A 24,050-nucleotide genomic window follows, 5' to 3' on the forward strand; every position below is an offset into this window, starting at 1 on the left:
GTGCGTTTTGCGCACGCAAAAAACACGGCGTTTTGCGTGCGTAAAAGGCACTTAACAGCTCCGTGTGTCACCCTCGTATGATGTGTGGCTGCGTGATTTTCGCGCAGCCGCCATCATTATGACACTCCGTTTGGATGTTTGTAAACAGAAAAGCATGTGGTGCTTTTCTGTTTTCATTCATAGTTTTACAGCTGTTGCGCGAATAACGCCGTCCCACGGAAGTGCTTCCGTATGGTGCGCGTGATTTTCACACACCCATTGACTTCAATGGGTGCGTGATGAGCGAAATACGCCCAAAGAACGGACATGTCCTGACTTTTTCGCAGCGGACTCACGCTGCGGAAAAATCACGCAACTGTCTGCACGGCCCCATAGACTAATATAGGTCCGTGCGACGCACGTGAAAATCACGAGCGTTGCACGGACGTATATCCCGTTCATCTGAATAAGCCCTAAGGCATAGTCATTAGCTGTGGATCTCCCCACCGAACAGCACTGATTGATAGCTTTCCCCCTATTAGCCGGGTTCCCACCTAGCGTAAAAGCTGCATAATTTCCGCAACGGAATTCTGTGCGGAAATTCCACAGTATTTACAGTAGCAGCAGAGTGAACGTGATTTAGAAAATCTGATGCCCACGCTGCAGATAGAAAACGCACAAAAGTCGTGCGGAAAGTGTTCTGAAGTGCGTTTTTCAATTTCGCAGCATGTCAATTTATGCTGCGTGTTCTGTGCGGAGATGTTTGGCCCATGGGCTTCAATGGGGAGCAGCAGATTTATGCTTTTGCGGTTTCTACAGCGTTTACGCAGCGGAAACGCAGTAAAAACCGCTGGAAATCCGCAGGTGCACATATACTTTGCTATAACCAATGTTTAACAGTAATTCCGCAGGTAAAACCGCTGCAGAAAAACTAGCGTTTACGCAGCAATATGAGCAGGAAAACCGCATTTGGTGTGGATTTCTGTGACAGATTTTCCAGCATTTTTCTAGACATTCTGCTGCAGATTTTCTGTTGCAGAAAATGTGCAGTATATTCTATGTGTGGGGACATAACCTTAGGGTCAGGGGCGTAGCTAGGGGGGGGGGGGGCAAGCGGGGCATGTGCCCCGGGCGCAGTTCAGAGGGGGGCGCCAGCGCCACCTCCTCCTGCACTATAATTGTACCTGTGTCGCAAGGACACAGGTACAATTAGAAGCAATGAATGACCTGGCACGTTCCGTGCCCGGTCATTCAGCGCCTTTCCACGAATGAAGCGACTGGTACCTTTTGTACCAGTGACGCTTCCGTCGATGAAAGACGCTGACTGACTGACAGGGAAAGTCATCCTGCCCAGCCAGTCAGCGCCTTTCATAGACGCTGCGTTCAACCCCCTCGAGACCTGCGCAGAAGAGAGCAGGTCTCCATGGCTGCCGGACGGCGTGGGAGCGGGAATAAGGTGAGTTTGAAATTTATTTATTTTTTAAAATTGTAATAGACGTGTGGCTGTATCTGCGGGGGGGGGGACTTTGTCTACACGGGGGTCTTTATCTACAGGGGGTGTCTATCTACAGGGGGACTATATCTACAGGGCTGGGCTATATACAGGGGGACTATATCTACAGGGCTGGGCTATATACAGGGGGACTATATCTACAGGGCTGGGCTATATACAGGGGGACTATATCTACAGGGCTGGGCTATATACAGGGGGACTATATCTACAGGGCTGGGCTATATACAGGGGGACTATATCTGCTGGGCTATATACAGGGGGACTATATTTACAGGGGGGCTATATACAGGGGGACTATATCTGCTGGGCTATATACAGGGGGACTATATCTGCTGGGCTATATACAGGGGGACTATATCTACAGGGGGACTATATCTACAGGGGGCTATATACAGGGGGACTATATCTACAGGAGGGCTATATACTGGAGTGGGCTGTCTATAGAGCACCATATACAGGGGTGGGCTATATAGTATATAGCCCCCTGTAGATATAGCCCACCCCTGTATATGGTGCTCCATAGATAGCCCACCCCAGTATATAGCCCCCCCTGTAGATATAGTCGCCCTGTATAGCCCAGCCCTGTAGATATAGCCCAGCCCTGTAGATATATTCCCCCTGTATATAGCCCACCCCTGTATATAGCCCACCCCTGTAGATATAGCCCCCCTGTGTATAGCCCCCATCTGTATATATAGCCCCCCTGTGTATAGCCCACCCCTGTATATATAGCCCCCCTGTGTATATCCCAGCCCTGTAGATATAGCCCAGCCCTGTAGATATAGTCCCCCTGTAGATATGGTCCCCCTGTAGATATGGTTCCCCTGTAGATATGGTACCCCTGTAGATATGGTACCCCTGTAGATATGGTCCCTCTGTAGATATGGTCCCCCTGTATATAGTTCCCCTGTAGATATAGCCCACCCCTGTATATAGTCCCCCTGTAGATATAGCCCACCCCTGTATATAGTATCCCACAAATAGCTCCCCCCTATAGTGCTCCACAGAAAGCCCACCCTTGTATATAGCCCCCTTGTACATATAGTCCACCCCTGTATATAGTGCTCCACAGATAGCCCACCCTTGTATATAGTATATACAGGGGTGGGCTATCTGTGGAGCACTATATACAGGGGTGGACTATCTAGTGGAGCACTATATACAGGGGTGGACTATATGTACAAGGGGGGGGGCTATATACAGGGGTGGGCTATCTGTGAATCACTATATACAGGGGTGGACTATATGTGGAGCACTATATACAGGGGTGGGCTATATCTACAGGGGGGCTACATACATGGTTGGGCTATCTGTAGAGCTCTATATACAGGGGTGTGCTATATCTACAGGGGGCTATATACAGGGGTGGGCTATCTGTAGAGCACTATAGGGGGAGTTATTTGTAGGACACTATATACAGGGGTGGTCTCTATGGGGGCACTATCTACAGGGGCTCTATGGCAGGCACTATCTACAGGGGGCTCTATGGCAGGCACTATCTACAGGGGGCACAGTGTGTGTGTGGGACACGGTGTATGGTGCTATTATAATTAGAGGTGCAGTGTTTGGTGCTATTATATTTAGGGGCGTAGTGTGTGGTATAATGATAACTTTATATTTATTTATAGGTGTAGAAATGTAGGAAAAGTGAGAAGCTGATGACATGTGAGCGGCAAACTGCAGAAATGGGCTGTGACCGGGAGAAGTCATCATAGAGGTCTGGACCGGATGGAGAAAAAGAACTAGAATCTGAGACGTCACCGGTGAGTCACTTAATGTAAATGTTTATTCTGCCTCTAATCAGCACTGTAGTCACTGTATGATCTGCAGCGAGATGATTATGATAGGATTTATTTTTTGTGAAACGGCATCTCCCAGCATATCCTTACCATTGTTCGGGCTATGCTGGGAGCTGTAGTTTTACGCCGTACAAACCTATACGGCAGGGGTTGCACTAAATTGAGCTGTATTTGTTCTGGGGCTGTATATATGTACCGAGCTTGGTTCTGGTGTTGTTTATAGAACCATATTGCTTGTGAAATGTACAAATAATTTTATGCTCGCGTTACATAAAAAGAAATGACACGTCGATTGGTAGAGAAAACAAACACGGCGAGGGGGAAGGAGATGTTGGGAAAGATTTTGGTGGGGGGGGGGGGGGCGCCAAACTGAATCTTTGCCCCGGGTGCTAAAGAACCTAGCTACGCCTCTGCTTAGGGTATGTCTACACGTAGCATATACAGTGCTGATTTTACGGATTTAATTGCGGAAAATCTGCAGCGCTAGTAATACAGTAGCAGCAGAGTGGATGAGATCTGAACAAATCTCCACATGCTACGTAAAAAATACAATGAAAAAAAGTGTAAAGTTATACTTCGGAAACACTGCTTTGCTGTTGCGGATTTTTTGAATTAAATTCAATGGGGAGGTAAAACCCTGCAACAAATGGCAGATGTTGCGATTTTTGTGGCAGAAAAGCTACGATTCCACCGTTAAAATCGCAACTCAGAAAAAAAAAGATTATACTTATACTTAGAATTATAATTATACCCAGGTCTCTTTGCTTCTGCGTGCAGTCCGGCTTGGAGGGATGACGTTTCATCCCATGTGACTGGTGCAGTAGCACTTAAAGAAAGGGAAAACAGCAGTTCTTCAATATAATATAATATAATATAATAATATAATATAATATTATTTTTCAAAATAGTTTTCTATATCTACACCAGGAATCCAGTACCATGCTGAACACCAGGGATATTGGAAATTCTCCAGTACTATGCTGGGCACCAGGGATATTTGAAATTCTCTGTGTCAGCACTCCATGGATGCTCCAACTTTTCCAAGAGATGGCCAAGTGCAATATAAGGGTATGTTCACACGGGTTATTTTCAGCCGTTTTTCGGGCTGTAAATAGCCCAAAAAACGGCTAAAAATGCGGGGCTGAACACCTCTAAACATCTGATTTCAATGGGAAAAAGCTGTTTTTAAAAACGGCGCGTAATAAAAGCCCCGTAAAAAAGAAGTGCATGTCACTTCTTGAGCTGTTTTTGGAGCCGTTTTTCATTGACTCGATAGAAAAACAGCTCCAAAAATGGCTGTAAAAAACGTATAAAAAAACGCAAGTTCCTTAAAAAACGGCTGAAAATCAGGGGCTGTTTTCGCTTGAAAACAGCTTCGTATTTTACAGCCGTTTTTGGTTTGCCTTGTGAACATAGCCTAACTTGGAAGTCTTCTTAGAGACTAGACATACAGGGATTGAATGTATACTGCATCAACTACAAACTTACCCTGAGGGTATGTTCACGCGTACAACAAAAAAATGGCTGAAAACTATGGAGCTGTTTTCAGACAAAACAGCCTCTGATTTTCAGCTGTTTTTGAAGCTGAAAATGTTTTTTTGAGGCAATTTTTCTAGATGTTTTTTAAGCTGTTTTTCTATTAAAACTATGAAATACAGCTCCAAAAATGGCTCAAGAGGTGACATGCTCCTTCTTTTTACGGGTCGCTTTTTTATGCGTTGTTTTTTAAAACAGAAACATTGAAAATGCTCCGCCTGAACATAACGACGTCTTTCATATTGATTTCAATGGACAGATGTTTGTATGTGTTCAGCAACCATATTTTCAGGCGTATTTAATACGCCTAAAAACTCTGCGCGTGAACATACCCTGAGACTGTGGAGCAACCGCCGTTTCCCTGAAGAGCATCCCTAGCCAGGGGACTGTTGTGCCTAATGGTATTTCCAGCTCTGCGTGATACAATTTTGTAACCATATGTCTCACAGGTCGATTAGTTAGGGGGCTAGGTGTCCAAAGGTATGAATAACCACCTCCCAAGTAATTAATAGAAACTCCACTATAAATTAATACATAAGAAACAAAGGAGTCATACACTATTACCATTATTTCCTGTATACCCTATAGTTCTTACAGGATAAAACTGGACCAGACAGGCAGAAACTGCACCAAACTAATCACAGTGGCACATGCTGCATGATTAATTTGGCGCATCTTGCTAGACAAGTAAGAAACTTTTCCTTATGCTACCTTATAGCCAGTGTACTTTACACCAATATTTTGTGCCAAAAGAATAATCAAAACAAAGAAAGGTAAACAAAATCTGGTGCATTTAACCCCTTCCTGACATCCACCGTATGTATACGGCGGAGGCTGGGGGAAGGGGTATGGAACAGGGTCACAGGCTAAGCCTGCTCCATTAGATAAGCGAGTTGGCTGTATGTTACAGCAGACACTTCACTGCAATGAGCGGAATCCCGCTCTTTTAACCCCTTAGATGCTGCATTACAGCAAATAGCAACTGCGGCATCTAAGCTGTTAGAATGAGGGGGCAGCCCCGCCAAAGTCCAATCGCCCGCCCCACACAAATCGATCGCAGGGTGCCAATTGTTGTTTTGGTAGCCTGGGGGTCTAACGAAATCCTTTGAAAACTTTTTTTTTTACAAAACCGGGTGTTAGAGTGTTTGGTGCAACTTTGTAATTTGTTTTTATTAAAAATTATTTTAACTTTTTGAGATAGAAATTCTATGTCTCCTTTATATATAGAAACTGTATTGTGCGCCGAAACCTGAATCAGTCAGGTCAGCGGGATTGACTGCTTCGTTGACAGCGGGTCCTGCCTGTCTCTGGCACGCATGATCCAGCTGTTATTGATCATATCTAAGTTCACTGACGACTACGGTGACAGCGGGAGGAAAAAATTAAAATGAAAAATGGCTGTGGAGGGAAGGGGATAATGATTCCTTTTAGTTATGCTCTTTTTTAGTCACTTATCTAAACTGTTAAGTGAGTTGTAAAATGAGTATAAAACACATAATAAATTTGGCACACATCATGCGCGGCAGTTTTTTTTTTGCACAGTTTGCATCGTAAATCTTTCCAAGTGGTAAAGCCTTACCGCTTATCATGTAGCCACTAGAGCTTTAAAAAATTCTAATGGGGCAAAAAAATATATAAGAAAAATATATCCACTTCTGAATATTGTATAAGTTTGTCAGCAAGAATGCTGCTTGTATACCATATCATAAAAGAAATCTCATTAGTATCATCGTGTTTTTACAGTAATGTACCTGGTCCACATAAATAAAAATAGCAAATAAATGGTCAATACATGGGTGATTAAATGACAATCTGATAACACTACACGTCACTCTGCATCCTCCATTGTAAGATGCAGTGTTCGGGATACTAGCGCAGGTACAGTGTGTTACGATGGAGGATGTGGAGTGACGTGTCTGGTCACATGCTTCTGCGGCAATATTATGGACGGGAAAAAAGGATGTCTGGAAAATTCAGCTGTGATAACAAGTAGCTTATGAACGCACATAAACATATAAAAACATATTAGTAAGTTTATTCAAATCCTGATTTCAATGCATTATATTGAAGATTTCCTAAAGCGGCCAAACGAACTAAAGATGAGATGAAAACAATCTATAGGAACTTACTAAGTTTACTTACTATGTTTAGATGCCTTAGGGTACAGTTCCATGTGGCAAATTTTGTTGCAGAAACTTATGCAAAATCAGTTCCATTCATCTGAAAGGGGTTGTTTCTGCAGTAGGTGCATGGATTTCTACAAGTTCCATTCAGATGAATAGAACGGACTTCCAATCGCAGAAAATTTCTGCAACAAAATGTGCACCGTTTGGCTCAAGAAAACATAAAACAAACTTACCTATAGATGGTATAAAACGCACTCTATACTACACAAAATTTTGAATGAAACTTCCCTGCTGTGCTGATGATGTCATAAAGCATCTGGCACATATGGTGGGATTGCAAAAAGATTGGGCACAAGTACAATCCATCATGTCTCATATCTGTAAGGTCACTTTGTCCCCCCAAATAATTATTTAAAAATCGATGGCCATCCATACCTAGGAATTTTGTGGTTTCAACTGTTAACTACGGTAAAGTCCTCATCTCACTTTGTTGGGCCTCTGCAAATACCCCAGTTCACCACTGGCTAAGAAGGTAATCTCAACTCGCCAGAATGGAAAATCTTTCCTATTAGAACTATGCTCTAACCCAAAGTACAAACAGATTCGGCAACCATCGTTAACCTTTTATTATGATAGTGCTTTTTTGGGCTGAAGCTAACCCCGATTAAACAGTTCCTGGGACCTTTTACCACTCAATTATTTTATCTCTCAACTGTTAAAATTCTTAAACCTCAAGACATGACATGGATTGTTATCTTTGTTTATGTGGAGCGATGTTATTTTGATGGACTTGTTTGTATACTACTTTGATTTTTGCTCTACATGCTTGTTTTTTTAACCCCTTAAGGACACAGCCTGTTTTTGTCTAATGGACCAGGATAGATTTTTTTCAAATCTGACGTGTGTTAATTTATGTGGTAATAACTTTGGAATGTTTATTTTTTCAAGTGATTCTGAGATTGTTTTCTTGTGACACATTGTACTTTAAGTTAGTGGTGAAATTTGGTCGATACATTCAGTGTTTATTTGTGGAAAAAAACCAAATTTTTTAGAAAATTTGCAAAAATTAGCATTTTTATTCAATTAAATGTATCTGCTTGCAAAACAGATAGTAATACCACACAAAATAGTTACTATTTCACATATCCCATATGTCTACTTTATGTTTGCATTGATTTTTGAGCATTCTTTTATTTTTCCAGGGCGTTAGAAGGCTTATAACTTTAGCAGCAATTTCTCACATTTTAAAGAAAATTTCAAAAGCCATTTTTTTATGGACCAGATCAGTTCTGAAGTGGCTTTAACCCCTTCCCGACATTGGACTTATAGCTAAGTCATAGCCAGGTAGGGAAAGTATGGAGCGGGCTCAGGCTGTGAGCCCGCTTCACACAATGCGGGTGCCTCTGGCAGGGCTTAATATGGCCATGTCAGAAAGAAGATATACTGCACAACATTAGTAAATGTTTTTTTTTATGTAAAAAAAAAGAAAAAATATTAAAAGTTCAAAAAACCCCCCTTTTCCCATTTTCCCCCTAAAGCATTGTAAAAAAATAAATAAACATAATTGGTATCAATGCATCCGTAAAAGTCTGAACTATAAGAATATATCATTATTTAACCCGCGCGGTGTACGCCCTAAAAAAAAACAAAATGCAAACGCCAGACTTGCTATTTTTGGTCGCCCTATCGCCCACAAAAAAATAGAATAAAAAGTGATCAAAACCTTGCATGTACCCTAAAATTTTAGGATTAAAAACTACAGCTTATCCTGCAAAACATAAGCCCTCATACCACTTAATCGACGTAAAAATAAAAAAGTTATGGCTCTCAGACTTACCTATTTGCAGAACAACCTCTGTTTTACAATCAAAGCAGTAGCTGTAAATAGGAGAAGACAAAGAGAGGGGGCAACAGAGATAATCCTTTCATTAAAGTGTAGGGGAGCTATGAACTCTGGGCCGTAACACCCTTAGATTTCATTAAAGGAACAGTGTCACCACAATTTTTTTTTAAATGTGTTAAAGATGTTAGTGCTTTATTAAAAACGTTTGGATTAATTTGTGTGTTTGTGTGTTACTTTTTCTTATTTTTACACTTTTTCTTCCCTATGGGGGCTGCCATTTTTTTTTCCATTTCTGTATGTGTCGATTAACGACACATACAGACATGGAATACGGCAGCTCCAGTCCCATAGGGACTGCGAACGGGGCCCGTTCCATCCACTAACATGTACGCCGCTGTGTGGGAACGGCGCATGCGCCGCTCCCACACAGTTCAATTTGAAATGCGCGCCGTCCGGCGCCATTTTCCTGTGGACCGGAAGTCGCGGCCGGACAGTAAGATTACTACTTCCGGTCGCGGCTTCCGGACTTGTGCACATGGAGCAGCGGCAGCAGACGGAGCGGATGGACCGGAGGGAGCGGCGGCGACTGGAGCAGGTAAGGGATTTCTATGTATGTTTGTGTTCAGTGTGTGTTTACTACTGTATGTAAACCTTCTACACTGTGTGTTAGCTCAAAAAATGGCGACACACAGTGTAGGAGGTTAGACCGTTCAAACCCCTCGTTTCTCCCGGCACTAGCCAGGATAAAGGAGGGGGGATGCTGAGAGCTCACTAGAGCGAGGGCTTTTTACCCAATTTTGCAGCATAAAGCAATGTGGTTGCTTTACCACATGCAATGCTGCAATTTTGGGAATGGCTCCATCTAGTGACCAGCAATGGGAAATATTATAAATTAGAATCCAATTGAATCCAATTTATAATATTTCCTGACTCGTGAAAAAAAATAAAAAATTAGAACAATGTTTAATCACCTATACACTAATTGTTTAACTAAAAAAAAAACAAAACATGTTTTGCTGGCAACACATTCCCTTTAAGGGAGCCACAGATATATGCATATTTTTCTTCTCCTTGTGGGGGATTCAATGTTTTGTTCAGCTGTACCTGATTCATTTAAAAAACACTCACTGCTTTGAGTAAAAAAGTTTGTTTGTGTACTTGACTGGTTTAAACATGACTTCTGGCTTGTACAAATTCCTGACACACTGCTGCTCAATAACTGCTGGGACCCATGTGATTTCATTTAGATCAGGAACACTGGCGTAGCTATAGGGGTCGCAGCGGTCGCAATTGCGACCGGGCCCCGAAGCCAGGGGGGCCCACAGCCCCCCGCACCACATCAATAAAAAGTTACTATAGTAACTCGGGCCGCGGGCCCCTGTTACTATAGTAACAGACTGTACTTACCTTCCTGGTTCCGGATCGCAGCGGAGGTCCTGACGTCAAACGCTATGCGCAGCGCATGACGTCACAGCGCTATACGCCGCGCACAGCATCGAGACGACAGAACTACCGCCGCGGCTGAAGAGGAAGGTAAGATTAGCCCTGACTGGCGGGGTCCGACTCCCAGGACCCGCCAATCAGCTGTTTTGAAGGGGCCGCAGCACCCGTATGAGAGCTGCTCCCCTTCATTCCGGTCACTTCATTCCGGTCACACTGTGAATTGGTGTCGGCGATTCACAGTGTGAGCGAGTAGTGAAATGAAGGGGAAGCAGCTCTCGTACGAGTGCTGCGGCCCCTTCAAAACAGCTGATTTGCGGGTCTCGCTAGACACATCAGCTATTGATGGCCTATCCTGTGGATAGGCCATCAATGATTAGGGACTGCACAACCCCTAAGCCTACGATGTAGCAGGCTTAGGGGGCCCATGAGACAGGATCACAGATTGTGTGATGCTGTCTGCTGGGCCCTGTATCTAAGCCAATCACATGGTAGGCTTAGATACATGGCCCATGCGTGATCCTGTCTGATGGGCCCTGTATTTAAGCCTACCACACTGTAGGTTTAGATACAGGACCCCAGCACACAGTAATCTTATACTGTATAAGATTACTGTCTGCTGGACCCTGTATCTAAGCCTACGTTGTGATAGGCTTAGATACAGGGTCCCACAGACAGTATCACACATGGGCCCTGTATCTAAGCCTAACATGTGTTACTAATCGTTTTTTTTGTGTGTTTTCTTACAGGTTCGGTCGTTGGACTACGGCGGATTCCAGGACTACTTCGATGACGGCTTTTTTTTATTATCAATAAAATGGTTAATGAGGGTTGTGTGGGTTTTTTTTTTATTTCAATAAAATATTTTTTCTATGTCTTTGTGTTTTTTTTTTAAACTATATTACTACCGCCTTAGTAATGGCCGCCGGCTGATTGACAGTATCCATTGCTAAGGCGGGGCTTAGTGTTAGCCGGTGCGGAGGCTAACACTAACCCCCTTTATTACCCCGGTACCCACCGCCACCAGGGGTGCTGGGAAGAGCCGGGTACAATCCAGTACCTGACAATCTGTAGTGATGGTCGGCCACTGGGGTGGCCGCAGGCTGGTATTATCAGGAGGGGAAAGGCCAAAAACAGTGGCCCTTCCCACCCTGGTAATGCTAGGCTGCTGCTGCTTTATTGTATCTGGCTGGTTATGAAAAATGGGGGGACCCCACGTCATTTAAAAAAAATAAAAATAAAAAATAATTGGAAAGAACGATGTGGGGTCCCCCCCCAATTTTCATAACCAGCCAGATACAACACAGCAGCAGCAGGCAGCATTACCAGGGTGGGAAGGGCCACTGTTTTTGGCCTTCCCCAGCCTAATACTACCAGCCTGCGGCCACCCCGGTGCCTGCCCGTCACTACAGATGGACGGGTACTGGTTCGTACCCGGCTCTTCCCAGCATCCCTGGTGGTAGGGTACCGGGGTAATAATGGGGGTTAGTGTTGGCATCTGCACCTGCTAACATTAAGCCCTGCCTTAGTAATGGAGGTTGTCAATCAGCCAGCGGTTATTACTAAGGCGGTGATAATAAAGTTTAAAAAGATACAAGCACATAGAAAAAATATTTTATTGAAATAAAAAAACACAACCCTCATTAACCATTTATTGAGAATAAAAAAAAACGCCGTCATTGAAGTCCTCGAATCCAAAGTCCAACAACCGAACCTGTAAAAAAAAACAAACACAAAAATAATCAGTAACACATAAAGAAGCAAAATTATTATTCTTACCTTTCCTGGGTCCAGCGCTGGAGCCGCAATGTCAGCGAGCTGAGCCCTGTATCTAATCCAATTATGTGTGATACTGTCTGCTGGGCCCTGTATCTAATCGTATCATGTGTAATACTGTCTGCTGGGCGCTATATCTAAGCCTATCATGTGTGATACTGTCTGCTGAGCCACTGTATCTAATCCTATCATGTGTGATACTGTCTGCTGGGCCCTATATCTAATCCAATCATGTGTGATACTGTCTGCTGAGCCACTGTATCTAATCCTATCATGTGTGATACTGTCTGCTGGGCCCTATATCTAATCCTATCATGTGTGATACTGTCTGCTGGGCCCTATATCTAATCCAATCATGGGTGATACTGTCTGCTGGGCCCTATATCTAATCCTATCATGTGTGATACTGTGCTGAGCCGCTGTATCTAATCCTATCATGTGTGATACTGCCTTCCGAGCCACTGTATCTAATCCGATCATGTGTGATACTGTCTGCTCAGCCACTGTATCTAATCCTATCATGTGTGATACTGTCTGCTAAGCCACTGTATCTAATCCTATCATGTGTGATACTGCCTTCTGAGCCACTGTATCTAATCCTATCATGTGTGGTACTGTCTGCTGAGCCACTGTATCTAATACTATCATGTGTGATACTGTCTGCTGAGTCATTTTATCTAATCCTATCATGTGTGATACTGTCTGCTGGGCCACTGCATCTAATCCTATCATGTGTGATACTGTCTGCTCAGCCACTGTATCTAATCCTATCATGTGTGATACTGTCTGCTCAGCCACTGTATCTAATCCTATCATGTGTGATACTGTCTACTGAGCCAATGTATCTAATCCTATCCATAGTTTATAGGGTCGTAGTGCTATAGATATGCTATGCTGTCTCCTATACACACATTTTTTTTGGGGCGGACACATATGTATTGGGGCTATTTCCCCTGACATTTTAAGCCCTGAGGGTATGTTCACACGGCAGCGTCCATTACGGCTGAAATTACGGTGCTGTTTTCAGGAGAAAACAGCACCGTAATTTCAGACGTAATGGCATGTGCAGGCGTCTTTCGCTGCGTCCATTACGGACGTAATTGGAGCTGTTTTTCCATGGAGTCCATGGAAAACGGCTCCATTTACATCTGAAGAAGTTACAGGCACTTCTTTGACGCGGGCGTCTTTTTTACGCGCCGCCTTTTGACAGCGGCGCGTAAAAAAAATGACCGTCGGCACAGAACATCGTAAGACCCATTCAAATGAATGGGCAGATGTTTGCCAACGCTTTTGAGCCGCATTTTCGGACGTAATTCAATGCTAAAACGCCCGAATTACGTCCGTAAATAGGGTGTGTGAACCCAGCCTTAGTGACGCCCCGGCTGCTAGTGCTGCATTGTTGGGTCACTTAGGAGACCCAGCGATGCAGCTGAAAGCTGCGGACCGTCGGCCATGAGAAGTTTGCGGGGGGGGGGGCCCAATAAGAACTTTTGCATCGAGGCCCATGAGCCTTTAGCTACGCCCCTGATCAGGACTATTCTATTCCATTTGTCATGTTAGTAGATTTTTTAACAACATGCACCTGTGATGTCTCTAGTTCCCTTATATTACTTCATTCTAAATTACAGTCATTTAAAACTTCATGTTCCAAAACTTCCTTCATATTGTGCAAGCACTATGTATTGTGTGACACCTTCAATTATTTGCACAGACATTGTCCTCATTGTACACAAACCTTGCCTTATTTCTACCGGTTACGCCTACCTTTCTGTAAGACTATTATAGTACCTTATGCACCGTTTAAGAGTTAGAAATAAGAACAGTTGGTTCTCGTGAAATTTGAAAGAGTAAAGGTTTGACTAATGATTAATAAGAGGAACAGAGAGATAAAGAATTAACTCACTCATTCTTGTCAGATATATGACAATCTATTTATCAATGAATTATTTGTGACTGGAATTACACTTATGAATTGAACGTTTTTTTAAATCTAATAATTGGTCTGTCAAAGGAAGAAATCTGGTCATATTCTTGTGTAACTTGGTGAAAATTAAATTTGTTAAATTCATCCTGTCTTATCCTAGTTTCCACCATTTCTGCCCTGATAGAAATGGTATTGCAGGTTGATCCTGCTGAACTCTAGAATCCCCATGAAAAAAATCATGCCAAACTCTATCTAACTTCTACACGAATCGCTAGTTAGACTACATGTTGAGTATTGCGTGCAGTTTTAACTGCAACAAAGCAGAGCAGTAATGACAACCAATGGAATAAATAGAATGGATGGACTCCAGTAGACCAGATAAAATATCAAAATTGGGATTATTTAGTTTAAAAAAATATATATATAGACAGATTAGGGAGTGAGCTAAGGATTGTGTATTAATATATCAAGGGTCAGTACACATGTAAGTCTTCGTAGCGTAAGGCAGAGACGTGGTCATGAAAAGAGTCGGCAGCAACAGGTTGTAACGTGAGGCATGTACATGGTTAGTAACAATCGAAGTACGGTATACAAAGGAGCAGTAAGAGTTTGTAGAGAGGCAGCAAGGAACTAGACTACAGGCAGGGAGCTCAATAGTCTGGCAAGGAAGTGCAAGGTCCAAACTTAAATGGACACTAACTTTTCAAACAATTTATACTAATCTAATAGTAAACCTGATATAAAATAACTTTTTAATTTACTCACTGTTAAAGGGAATGTGTCGATAGAAATTTTTTTTTTTTTTTTAGTTAAACAGTTAGTGTATAAATGATTAAACATTGTTCTAATTTTTTTAATTTTTTCCCGAGTCAGGAAATATTATAAATTAGATTCTAATTTATAACATTTCCCAGTGCTTGTCACTAGATGGAGCAATTCCCAAAATTGCAGCATTGGCATGTGGTAAAGCAACCACATTGCTTTATGCTGCAAAATATGAGAAAACACACTCGCTCTAGTGAGCTCACAGAATCCCCCCTCCCTTATCCTGGCTAGTGCCAGGAGAAAGGAGGGGATTGAACGGTCAAACCTCCTACACTGCGTGTCGCCATTTTTTGAGCTAACACACAGTGTAGTAGGTTTACATACAGTAGTAATCACACACTAAAACACGTACATACACAGAAATAACTTACCTGCTCCTGCCGCCGCCGCTCCCTCCGGTCCGTCCGGTCCGTCTGCTCCAAGTGCTTGCATTAGAACAGAAGTCCGGAAGCCGCGACCAGAAGTAGTAATCTTACTGTCCGGCCGCGGCTTCCGGTCCACAAGAAAAGACCTTCAATTTGGACTGTGTGGGAGCGGCAAATGCGCCGTTCCCACACAGACGGTGTACAGCATAGTGAATGGAACGGGTCCCGTTCGCATTCTCTATGGGGCTGTATGTGCCGTATTCCATGTCTGTATGTGTCGTTAATCGACACATACAGAGATGAAAAAAAAAATGGCAACCCCCATAGACAAGAAAAAGTGCAAAAATAAAAAAAAGTAAAACACAAACACACAAATAAATAAAACATTTTTTAATAAAACACTAAAAGCAAATTGATATAAAAATTTTTTTTTCGCGACACCCATCCTTTAAAATTCAGTTGTTTTACCCATGCAAATTCTGGGTGAAGTTATTGCCACTCCCTTCCCGTAATCTGCTATCCACCCCCTGTTGTCAAGCATTGGCCGACAATTGGCTGTTTACAGAGTAGAATTGAAGGCTGCAGAAGGTAGGGGGTCACTTCACTTAGAAAAATCCCACAAACAGTTCCTAATATATTCCAGAGGCTCAAGCAACGAGAGTCTTCATGGATTTTTAAGTTAGTTATCCTGCCTCCAACCCGATGGTTTGAATGAAATCATCGAGACCATATTTTAACCTTTTGGAGTTTTTACCCAATATCTCAGCACACACATATTGATTTTGTATTTTGTCATAGTGCCTTTTACATTCATATCGGTCATTCTACACGCTTTAGCTCGTGATCTTATACACGTTACGTGTCTTATATTACGCGTGTTTTACCCCGTCGATATTGTGTCTATTTGTCATATTCTCTTTACCTCTCTGGAGTTCTGTTCCTTCATAAATGTTTTATATTTTCTTATGATTTACATGTTTCTATCAGTGTTTACCAATACTTGCTATTTTGCTGTTAGATCTTCATTGTATTGATTTATTGCATTTCACCTCCTCATAACAATTCCGGGGGTCAGGTGTGCTACCCATTAAATGCGCATATATCATACACTGTCTATTAACTAACACTATGATTTGCCCCATCTAAAGCTGTAAAAGAGATCTCAACAGAGCCTCCCTCCTGCCTGCACACCTGCAACGCATCACCTGCCCTCTTCTCCCCCTGCCCCCCCCCAGTTTTTCTTCCCTTCATCTTCCATTGTATACAGACACCAGCCGATAGGACACTGTGGTCCTCTCTGAGCTTCCACTCTCTCCGTACTGCTTATGTTTCTGTAGTCTTGACGACCACAGAACGCTTGTAATTAGTCCCCCGCTCTCGTGTCCACTGTGCACATTCATGAAGGTTTTTTCACTTATAAACATTATTTGTCACCTACTATCCAGGCTGGCCCAGCCTTTAAAATTGTTAAAGGGCGCAAAACATGGCGTGCGGTCTGCGTGCACCTTGCGGCGCACTACCCTCTCTTTAGATTCAGCATATCGCCCAGTATGTGTGTACTACAGCCAACGAGTGATTTTTATCCCGTCCCAGCCTTCGTACTCTCCACATTACTTAGTGTCCTGTAGTCTTTTCAACTACAGTGCGCTCTCATTGGTCCCCTGCTCCGTTGCTTAGTGATGCTGTATAATAAAACAACTCGCTGCCCATCTAGATATATGTGTTTCTCTACAAAGTAACCATTATTCTGGCTGCTTCCCCGGCCACTGGGAAACCTATTTATGTAATTAATAAGTTATTGTTTTACATAGTTTGCTCTTCCCCCACCCCAACCTTACATACTGTACTAAACACTTCCATGATATTTATTCATTAAACCTCCTCATTTTTTAACTTTGCTCTAACGATCTGCTGGTATGCAGTATATCCCACCAATGTTGTTTATTTAAACATTTTTATTATTAATATGTACACATTTTTACTGATCATGTTTGTATTGTAAAATGTCAACCCTTTAGACCAGGGGTCTCAAACTCGGCGGGATAAATGGGCCACACATTGAAAAAATTTGAAGTTGACGTGCTGCATTACTTTCAAATTGAATACAATACAAAATTATTTGTTAATCAATTAGTTATTTGAACTACTTTAATAATACTACATTACTATAACAATACTACATTACTATAATAATACTACATTACTATAATAATACTACTACATTACTATAACAATACTACATTACTATAACAACAATATCACATTACTATAATAATGCTACATTACTATAATAATATTACATTACTATAACAATACTACATTACTATAATAATACCGTTTGGTTTAAAACTTTCATAAAATTTGCGAGTTTACTCCACGTGCTTATTAAAACAATCCAGTTTTCCAGTTTAAGTGTCGCTAAATGCAGTCTGGCTGCTAAGTTGGCAGCGTTTGGCAGACACAAGAATGTCAAGATTGGGCAGCCCCTTCTTAGATAGTGCCACCATGCTCTCTTGCCACAGTGCCCTCTGTAGATATTGCCACAGTGCCCTCTGTAGATACTGCCACAGTGCCATCTGTAGATAATGCCACACCCTCCAATAGATAATGCCACACCCATCCTAGATAATGCCACAGTGCCCTCTGTAGATAATGCCACACTGCCCTCTGTAGATAATGACACCCCTCCAGATAATGCCACAGTGCCCCATGTAGTTAATGCCACATTGCCCTCTGTAGATAGTGGCACATTGCCCTCTGTAGATAATGCCCCCGTGCCCTTTGTAGATACTGCCATACACCCGTAGATAATGCCACAGTGCCCTCTGTAGATAATGCACCAGTGCTATGTAGATAATTCTACACACCCCCTTAGGTAATGCCGCAGTGCACTCTGTAGATAATGACACACTCCCTCTAGGTTCCTGGTGGTTATCTCCTGCTTGTGGGCGGTTCCTTTGTCTGGTCATGTGGTTATCTCCCCTTCCCTCTCTAAAGAAGGAAACCACACATCGGAAAACTTTTATCTCTTCCGCTCCCCAATCTATCCCTGTCTCTGGAGGGATCCTGTTTCATAGATTTGTGTTGTGTGTGAAGACAAGAGAATCTGTCACTAGTTTAGTAATGCCCAATCTTGGTAATAGAATAGGTGCTGTCACACTGATAATGCTAGTGAAAATTGTGTCCCAAAAAGGTTATTTTAAAAGTCAAGTATATTTTTCCAAATATGCAAATGAGGCTATACTGAGACAAGTGGGTGTCAACACCAGCAATTCTCCTGAGGTAGAGCTACCTCACAGCCTCTGACGCTGTCCTATCAGCATGAAGCTGCTTCACACAGTGTGAGAGACTGAGGCTAGAGGGAAGGGCGATCACTTAGCCATATCACCAGCTGTGGACCACTGAGAACAGTGATTCTGGTGGCATATGAAAGATGAGATTCTAGCTGTGAAACAACTAGCGATATCACCAGTTGAAAACACAGTCGGAATGGAAGCTGTGTAATATATGACCACGCTGTGTTCCTGGGCTAGGAAGAGGAGAACTGTATGACAGTGATTGGACAGCATCATACAGAAAACATTTCACTGTCCAGAGTAAAAAGAAAGAGTTACCTCCCATTTGGCAAGTATAGTCAAATTAGCATATTTAGAAAAATGCTCATAACTTTGCAAATAATAAACGTTTTTGGGGAAAAAAATTACACTGTAGTTATCAGCATCATAGCGTCTATTAGATTAGTTAGGAGGTAGGGCATTAATAAACTAGTATCAGATCCTCTTTAGTAATTACAGCACTATCTTACACCTTGTAATTAGAGGGGCATGTAGGCGGCGGCATATATAGTCAATGTCTGTGACAGGAGAGAGGAATCATGGGAACCGTAATCCTTTACGTGATAATCCCGCCCCCCAGCAAGTCTTGCCTGCATCAAAACAAAGCTGCTGTGTAAAATAATGATAATGAATAATAATTACTTCTGAGCTATGGTGGCATCACCTGGTGAGCATTTAAACACATACAGGTACTTTTCTGTATTTTCATAATCTTGGATAACCCCTTTAAGTTTGGACCTTGCACTTCCTCCTTGCCAGACTATTGAGCTTCCTGCCTGTAGTCCAGTTCCTTCCTGCCTCTCTACAAATTTTTGCTTTAGATTTGTGTACCAAACTTTGATTGTTTCCTGCCCCCTGCCCCATGCTACAACCTGTTGCCGCTTGTCTGGGTACCGAACTTGGACTATTATTTAACTACTCTTCCTATCAGCACCCTCCTGTCTGATCGTTTCAGCGACTGGAATCCAAATCTGCTACAGAATTTAAAAATAGTCTGGCTCAAATATGGAGTCTGCTGGAACAAGTCCTTTGGCAACTATGAAGCAACATATTGCTGAACTACAAGCATTTGGTGCCACCTATTAAGCAAAAAATTCTCACCTGCAAAATAGAGATTTGAATTGCAAAGTTATAGAGGTTGACTTCGACGGTGACAAGCCCCCTCTGCAGACAAAGTACACTTAGGACTGTTTTTTATCACTGTATTTATATCTGTTTGCACGTTATGCTGTATTGTTGATATGTTGGCACTGTGATGATTTGGCAACACAGTGGGCATGTGTAAGATATTAAGGAGGTGCCGTGAAGCGCCTTGATGAGAGTGAGTATGGGTGTGAGACGAAAAGCCAGACAGTAGACCAAGCTGTCCGGTGCGAGGGTGAGATACTGCACGGGACTTGCAGTGCTGCTTAAACTAGTGGAAGGGCTATGTAAAGGAGAGGGTTTTGCCAGCATTTGTCTCTGCGAGGGTAGACCTTGTGGACCCTGATGGGCGGTACGCACCAGTTACCTTTATCTGAGCAGTCTGCTCTGGGTGAAATGGGCCCTGACGACAAGCAGGTTTGTATCTTCTATTAGTGATTACAGACCACTCTCAGAGCAAGATAGCTACTGTGCCCAGGCAGGTGACGGCTGTGGATACCTGCCTGAAAGTGATAGACCAGAGACTCAGCCAAAGAAAGACTGTGTAGACACAAGTGCCTTGAGTTGTGCTATTAAAGAAACCACCCATATCTGTACCCTCTAAGACACTGTAACAGCCAAAAACAATGCCCATTGTTATCCTAACCGCCAAGTCCTGTGCCCACTAAGAGGCCTGAGCCCATTTGTTACTGTAACCGCTATGCTGTGTACAATTTCCTGTAACCGCTAAGATGAGTGCCATGTTGTAACCATGCGCTTGTTGCCATGGAGAGGAGTTAAGTTGTGTTTCCATTGATTGTGTCTGACTTTATTACTCGAGCGGGCTACGAGTCAGGGCCAAGGGCTACGCTAGAAACTGACCCTCTTACAGATCAACCTGAAAGATTTCAGAAACCCCATGGGCTGATCCCAACTTATTAAATGGTAAGTATAGTTTGATAACGTCATAATTACACAGGTTGAAAAAAGACACAGGTTCATCAAGTTTAACCTTTCTCAATCAATTTCACGTCTTTTATTGCTAGATTAGTTAAACTCTCAATGCCATTCATCAGTAAATAATTATCTAGGCTTTTTTAAATGCTGACATAGCATCTGCCATCTCTAACTCTTGGGGAAGGGCATACCATAGTTTAACTACTCTAACTGTAAAAAACCCTTTTCTTTATTGATGTCTGAAACGTCTTTCTTCCACACGCAATGAATGTCCCCATGTCCTTTGTAGAGACCTTGGAAGGAACAGATCATGTGCTAGTTCTCTGTATTGACCACACACATACTTATACATATTAAGTATCCTCCAGATCCCCTCTAAGGTGTCTTTTTTCCAACCTGAACAATCCCAATTTTTCTGACCTTTCAATGTAAGCGACACTTCCAATCCCATTTAATAATCTAGTTGCTCGCCTTTGAACCCTCTACAACTCTCCTATATCATTGGTGCATAAAACTAAAAATCACTATATAAACTAAAAATCACTATATACGTATTTGTACGTTATGTTCATAACAGGAGAAGAATAAAAGTGGAAAAGTAGAAAGTGAACAGATAAATAGCTTAAATGGGTTTTTCTACAAACCCAAACAAATTCACTTCGATATAACTGGAACCACATTTCTAATAAATTTTAATATAAATCTGTTAAAGTAAAAAATCTTTTCTTTCACAGTTTCAGTGTCCCCATGGTTCCTCTATACTCAAAATGTTGGCAGACTGTGCATTTCCCCTCACAATTCCTCAGCGCAGTGCTACATCTGTCATTTCATCCACACAGTACACCTGCCCTCGACGTCTGTGCACACAGTAAAAGCTACTACTGCATATGCTTCATATTGTGCTCTAGGTGCTCCCTTAAAGTCAATTGAGCCCATAGAAATCTAAGGATGCGCCCAAGCATGCGCCAAAAATGTGATTAACAGGACACTTCCTGGATTGTGGGGACATGGGATACAGGTTATTATACAACTGGAAAGGCGCAATATTTTTAAATTCACAGTATTACAGAGTTGTTTTCATTTTAATATGGAAATTTATTTGGGCCATTTTGGTTTTATGGGAAAACCCCTTTAATATTTAATTTGCATTAACATGCTACCTTTTTATTAATTGTGGTAGCTTTTTCCACAGTTGTTGTTTCTTATATTTGTAGTAATGTCAGATGCCGCTTTATTGTTCCTAATCTGTTAAAGGTTTCATCTATATATGATCCAGAAGGCAGCAGGATGTGCACCAGAGATTTACTTATTGGTTCAGATTAGTGTAATATCTACCTGGAAAGGTTGGCCAAATAGAACACACCATGGGAGGAATTTATTAAGACTGGCCTCTCATACGCCAGTATTAATCTAAAGAAAGTTGGAGTGAGATGTGCCTAATTTATTAAGAGTTAACTTTTATTTGGAGTAGGACTGGGTCACTAGTGTGGCTTAAAAGGGTTTTCTTCTCCGCTTGAGTATGACGTGACAGATTTATTTAGTAAATGTTAGTAAATCTGTTGCATATTTCCGCTGCCTGAGCGCCACAACAACCGTGGCCGTGCGCTATTCAGTCCCTTACATCGACAAGGTGAAAAAATGTGTACTCACCGCTTCTATTTGCTTCTCCCCTCTGGGTCTTCAGGCTCTCACTACGGCCGGCATACGCCTATAATGAGAGTCTGAGGTGACCTGGAGGGGAGAAGCGAAGAGGAGCGATGAAGTGAGTGAGTGTGAGAAGTGAGTGTACTCATTTATTTTTTATTGTCTGATGGAAGGGTAATCTATTGGGGGGATAGTTTGATCGTGGGGGCAAGGAACTAAGCCCGGCACGGTCCTCTACCTTTCTATGCTCCACAGAGAAACAACTCACAACCTCAACATAAACTACAATGTGTAATACAAAATTAATATAATTCCATGAACATTATTTTAACATACCATATGCATAAAAAATAAGAAGAGATCAGTAAAGGATTTTACCATCTTTAGCAAGATGCTAAATAAATATTTAGGTATTTTGGTCTAGCTTTATGTGGTTGCAATGCTCATACCTGGTATTCTATTCAGAGTCACCCAGTAATGTTCATCTGGACTGTAAGTGTCTTTAGACCATTTCAGTAGATCCACAGCTCTCTGATCTTCCAGAATAAATTGAGTAAATTCCCTTGTCAGGGCAACATATGCAGACCCAAAGTATATGGTTATATTGTGAGGAGGGGGAGGCTTTACAATATTGGTCCTCAGTACATGGGAATGTACTATATCCTCACGATGAACATATTTGGTGCGGGGGATGGCATGATCTGGAGGCAGGACCCCAGGAGTGATGTTTTTCCCATTAAATTTTTTTAAATGTTGCACAATTTCCTTGTTTGTCTTCAAAGGGAAATCCTGTCCACACATATTGATCACATACTTCCACTGCACCTCTGATTTCAGCAGATCTTTCATGCAGTTCAGATCAGCCTGCAGTCTCGATATTCCAGCATAAACCACAGGCTCCATTTTCGAGGCAAGAAAAGCATTAGGAAAGCAATTTAGAAAATCATCTACTACCTGCAAGTAATCCGCGCTCGACTTCTCATCCACATGGATACAGTATATATTTTGGGGCATGTAGATAGCCCTAAACAATCTCTCGAATGTATCAAATTCCTTGTGCACCACAATTATGTAGGCGAGGGCAAAATTAGCCTCTTCAGACGAGAGAGGAGCTGTGATGTAATGGTTCTGGATTATATATTCTATACATTTCGTTCTCTTGATAGAAGTTTTTAAGGAGTTTACCCAAATAAAAGTATTTTTCTGTTTGGCTAGTCTGTCACATGCGATCTGTAACAGAGATGCATCATGGGAAAACTGAAGTCGGTGTAAATTATTCTGTCCATTGAAATGGCTGAAATTACAAAGGAACAATAGCACAAATCCCAACGTAACCACAAAGATGAATAAATGAAAATACAGAGTCATTCTCCCCAGAGTCATATAAATAAAGAACTTATTGTAGTTGCTTAAAAACCTCATATTTCTCTAGCTGTGTGTTCCAGGTGTCATCATTTTCTTTCTCGCTGCCTGGGAAGGATGTTAATCTGCTTGTATCCCAGTGTGTCTGTTTCCTCTGAAAGCTCTGCTCTAACAGTGCCCAGCCTTCTAGGACAGACTACTTGCATATGAATGCAGCGATTCTTCTATTGGTTACTCTAATATGAATGACTGATAGATGTTTTCCTCTTTTTCCTTTGCAATAAGGTCAGATTACATACTAAAGCCAGTACTGTACAAGGTGTTTGCTGTACACTCAGCGATTAGCTGAAATAATTTTAATGCAATTGCTAATCTGCTGTCCAAATACTGATATTTTAGTCATACAAGGACTTGTTATCTCAATTACGTAATGCGAGGTTTGGTCATTTTTTATGAGCTTTATGCAACATGAACAGTGATCAGGTTTTTGTTTTTTTTTGATAC

General features: G+C 42.1%; 1 protein-coding gene across 2 annotated transcripts in view; it reads right to left on the bottom strand.

Moving 5' to 3' along the window:
• LOC142652761 (N-acetyllactosaminide beta-1,6-N-acetylglucosaminyl-transferase-like) overlaps window positions 1–23,713 on the bottom strand; it is a 33,628-nt gene extending 9,915 nt beyond the window's left edge. For both annotated transcript variants that reach the window (XM_075828433.1, XM_075828434.1), the window contains exon 1: window positions 22,634–23,713. In XM_075828433.1, the coding sequence (XP_075684548.1) occupies window positions 22,634–23,606 (973 nt within the window). In that variant the 5' untranslated portion in view covers window positions 23,607–23,713. The remainder of the gene's footprint in view (window positions 1–22,633) is intronic.
• Window positions 23,714–24,050: the final 337 nt, after the last annotated feature.

The sequence above is a fragment of the Rhinoderma darwinii genome, chromosome 5 (assembly GCF_050947455.1).
Source record: "Rhinoderma darwinii isolate aRhiDar2 chromosome 5, aRhiDar2.hap1, whole genome shotgun sequence".
Lineage (NCBI taxonomy): Eukaryota > Metazoa > Chordata > Amphibia > Anura > Rhinodermatidae > Rhinoderma > Rhinoderma darwinii.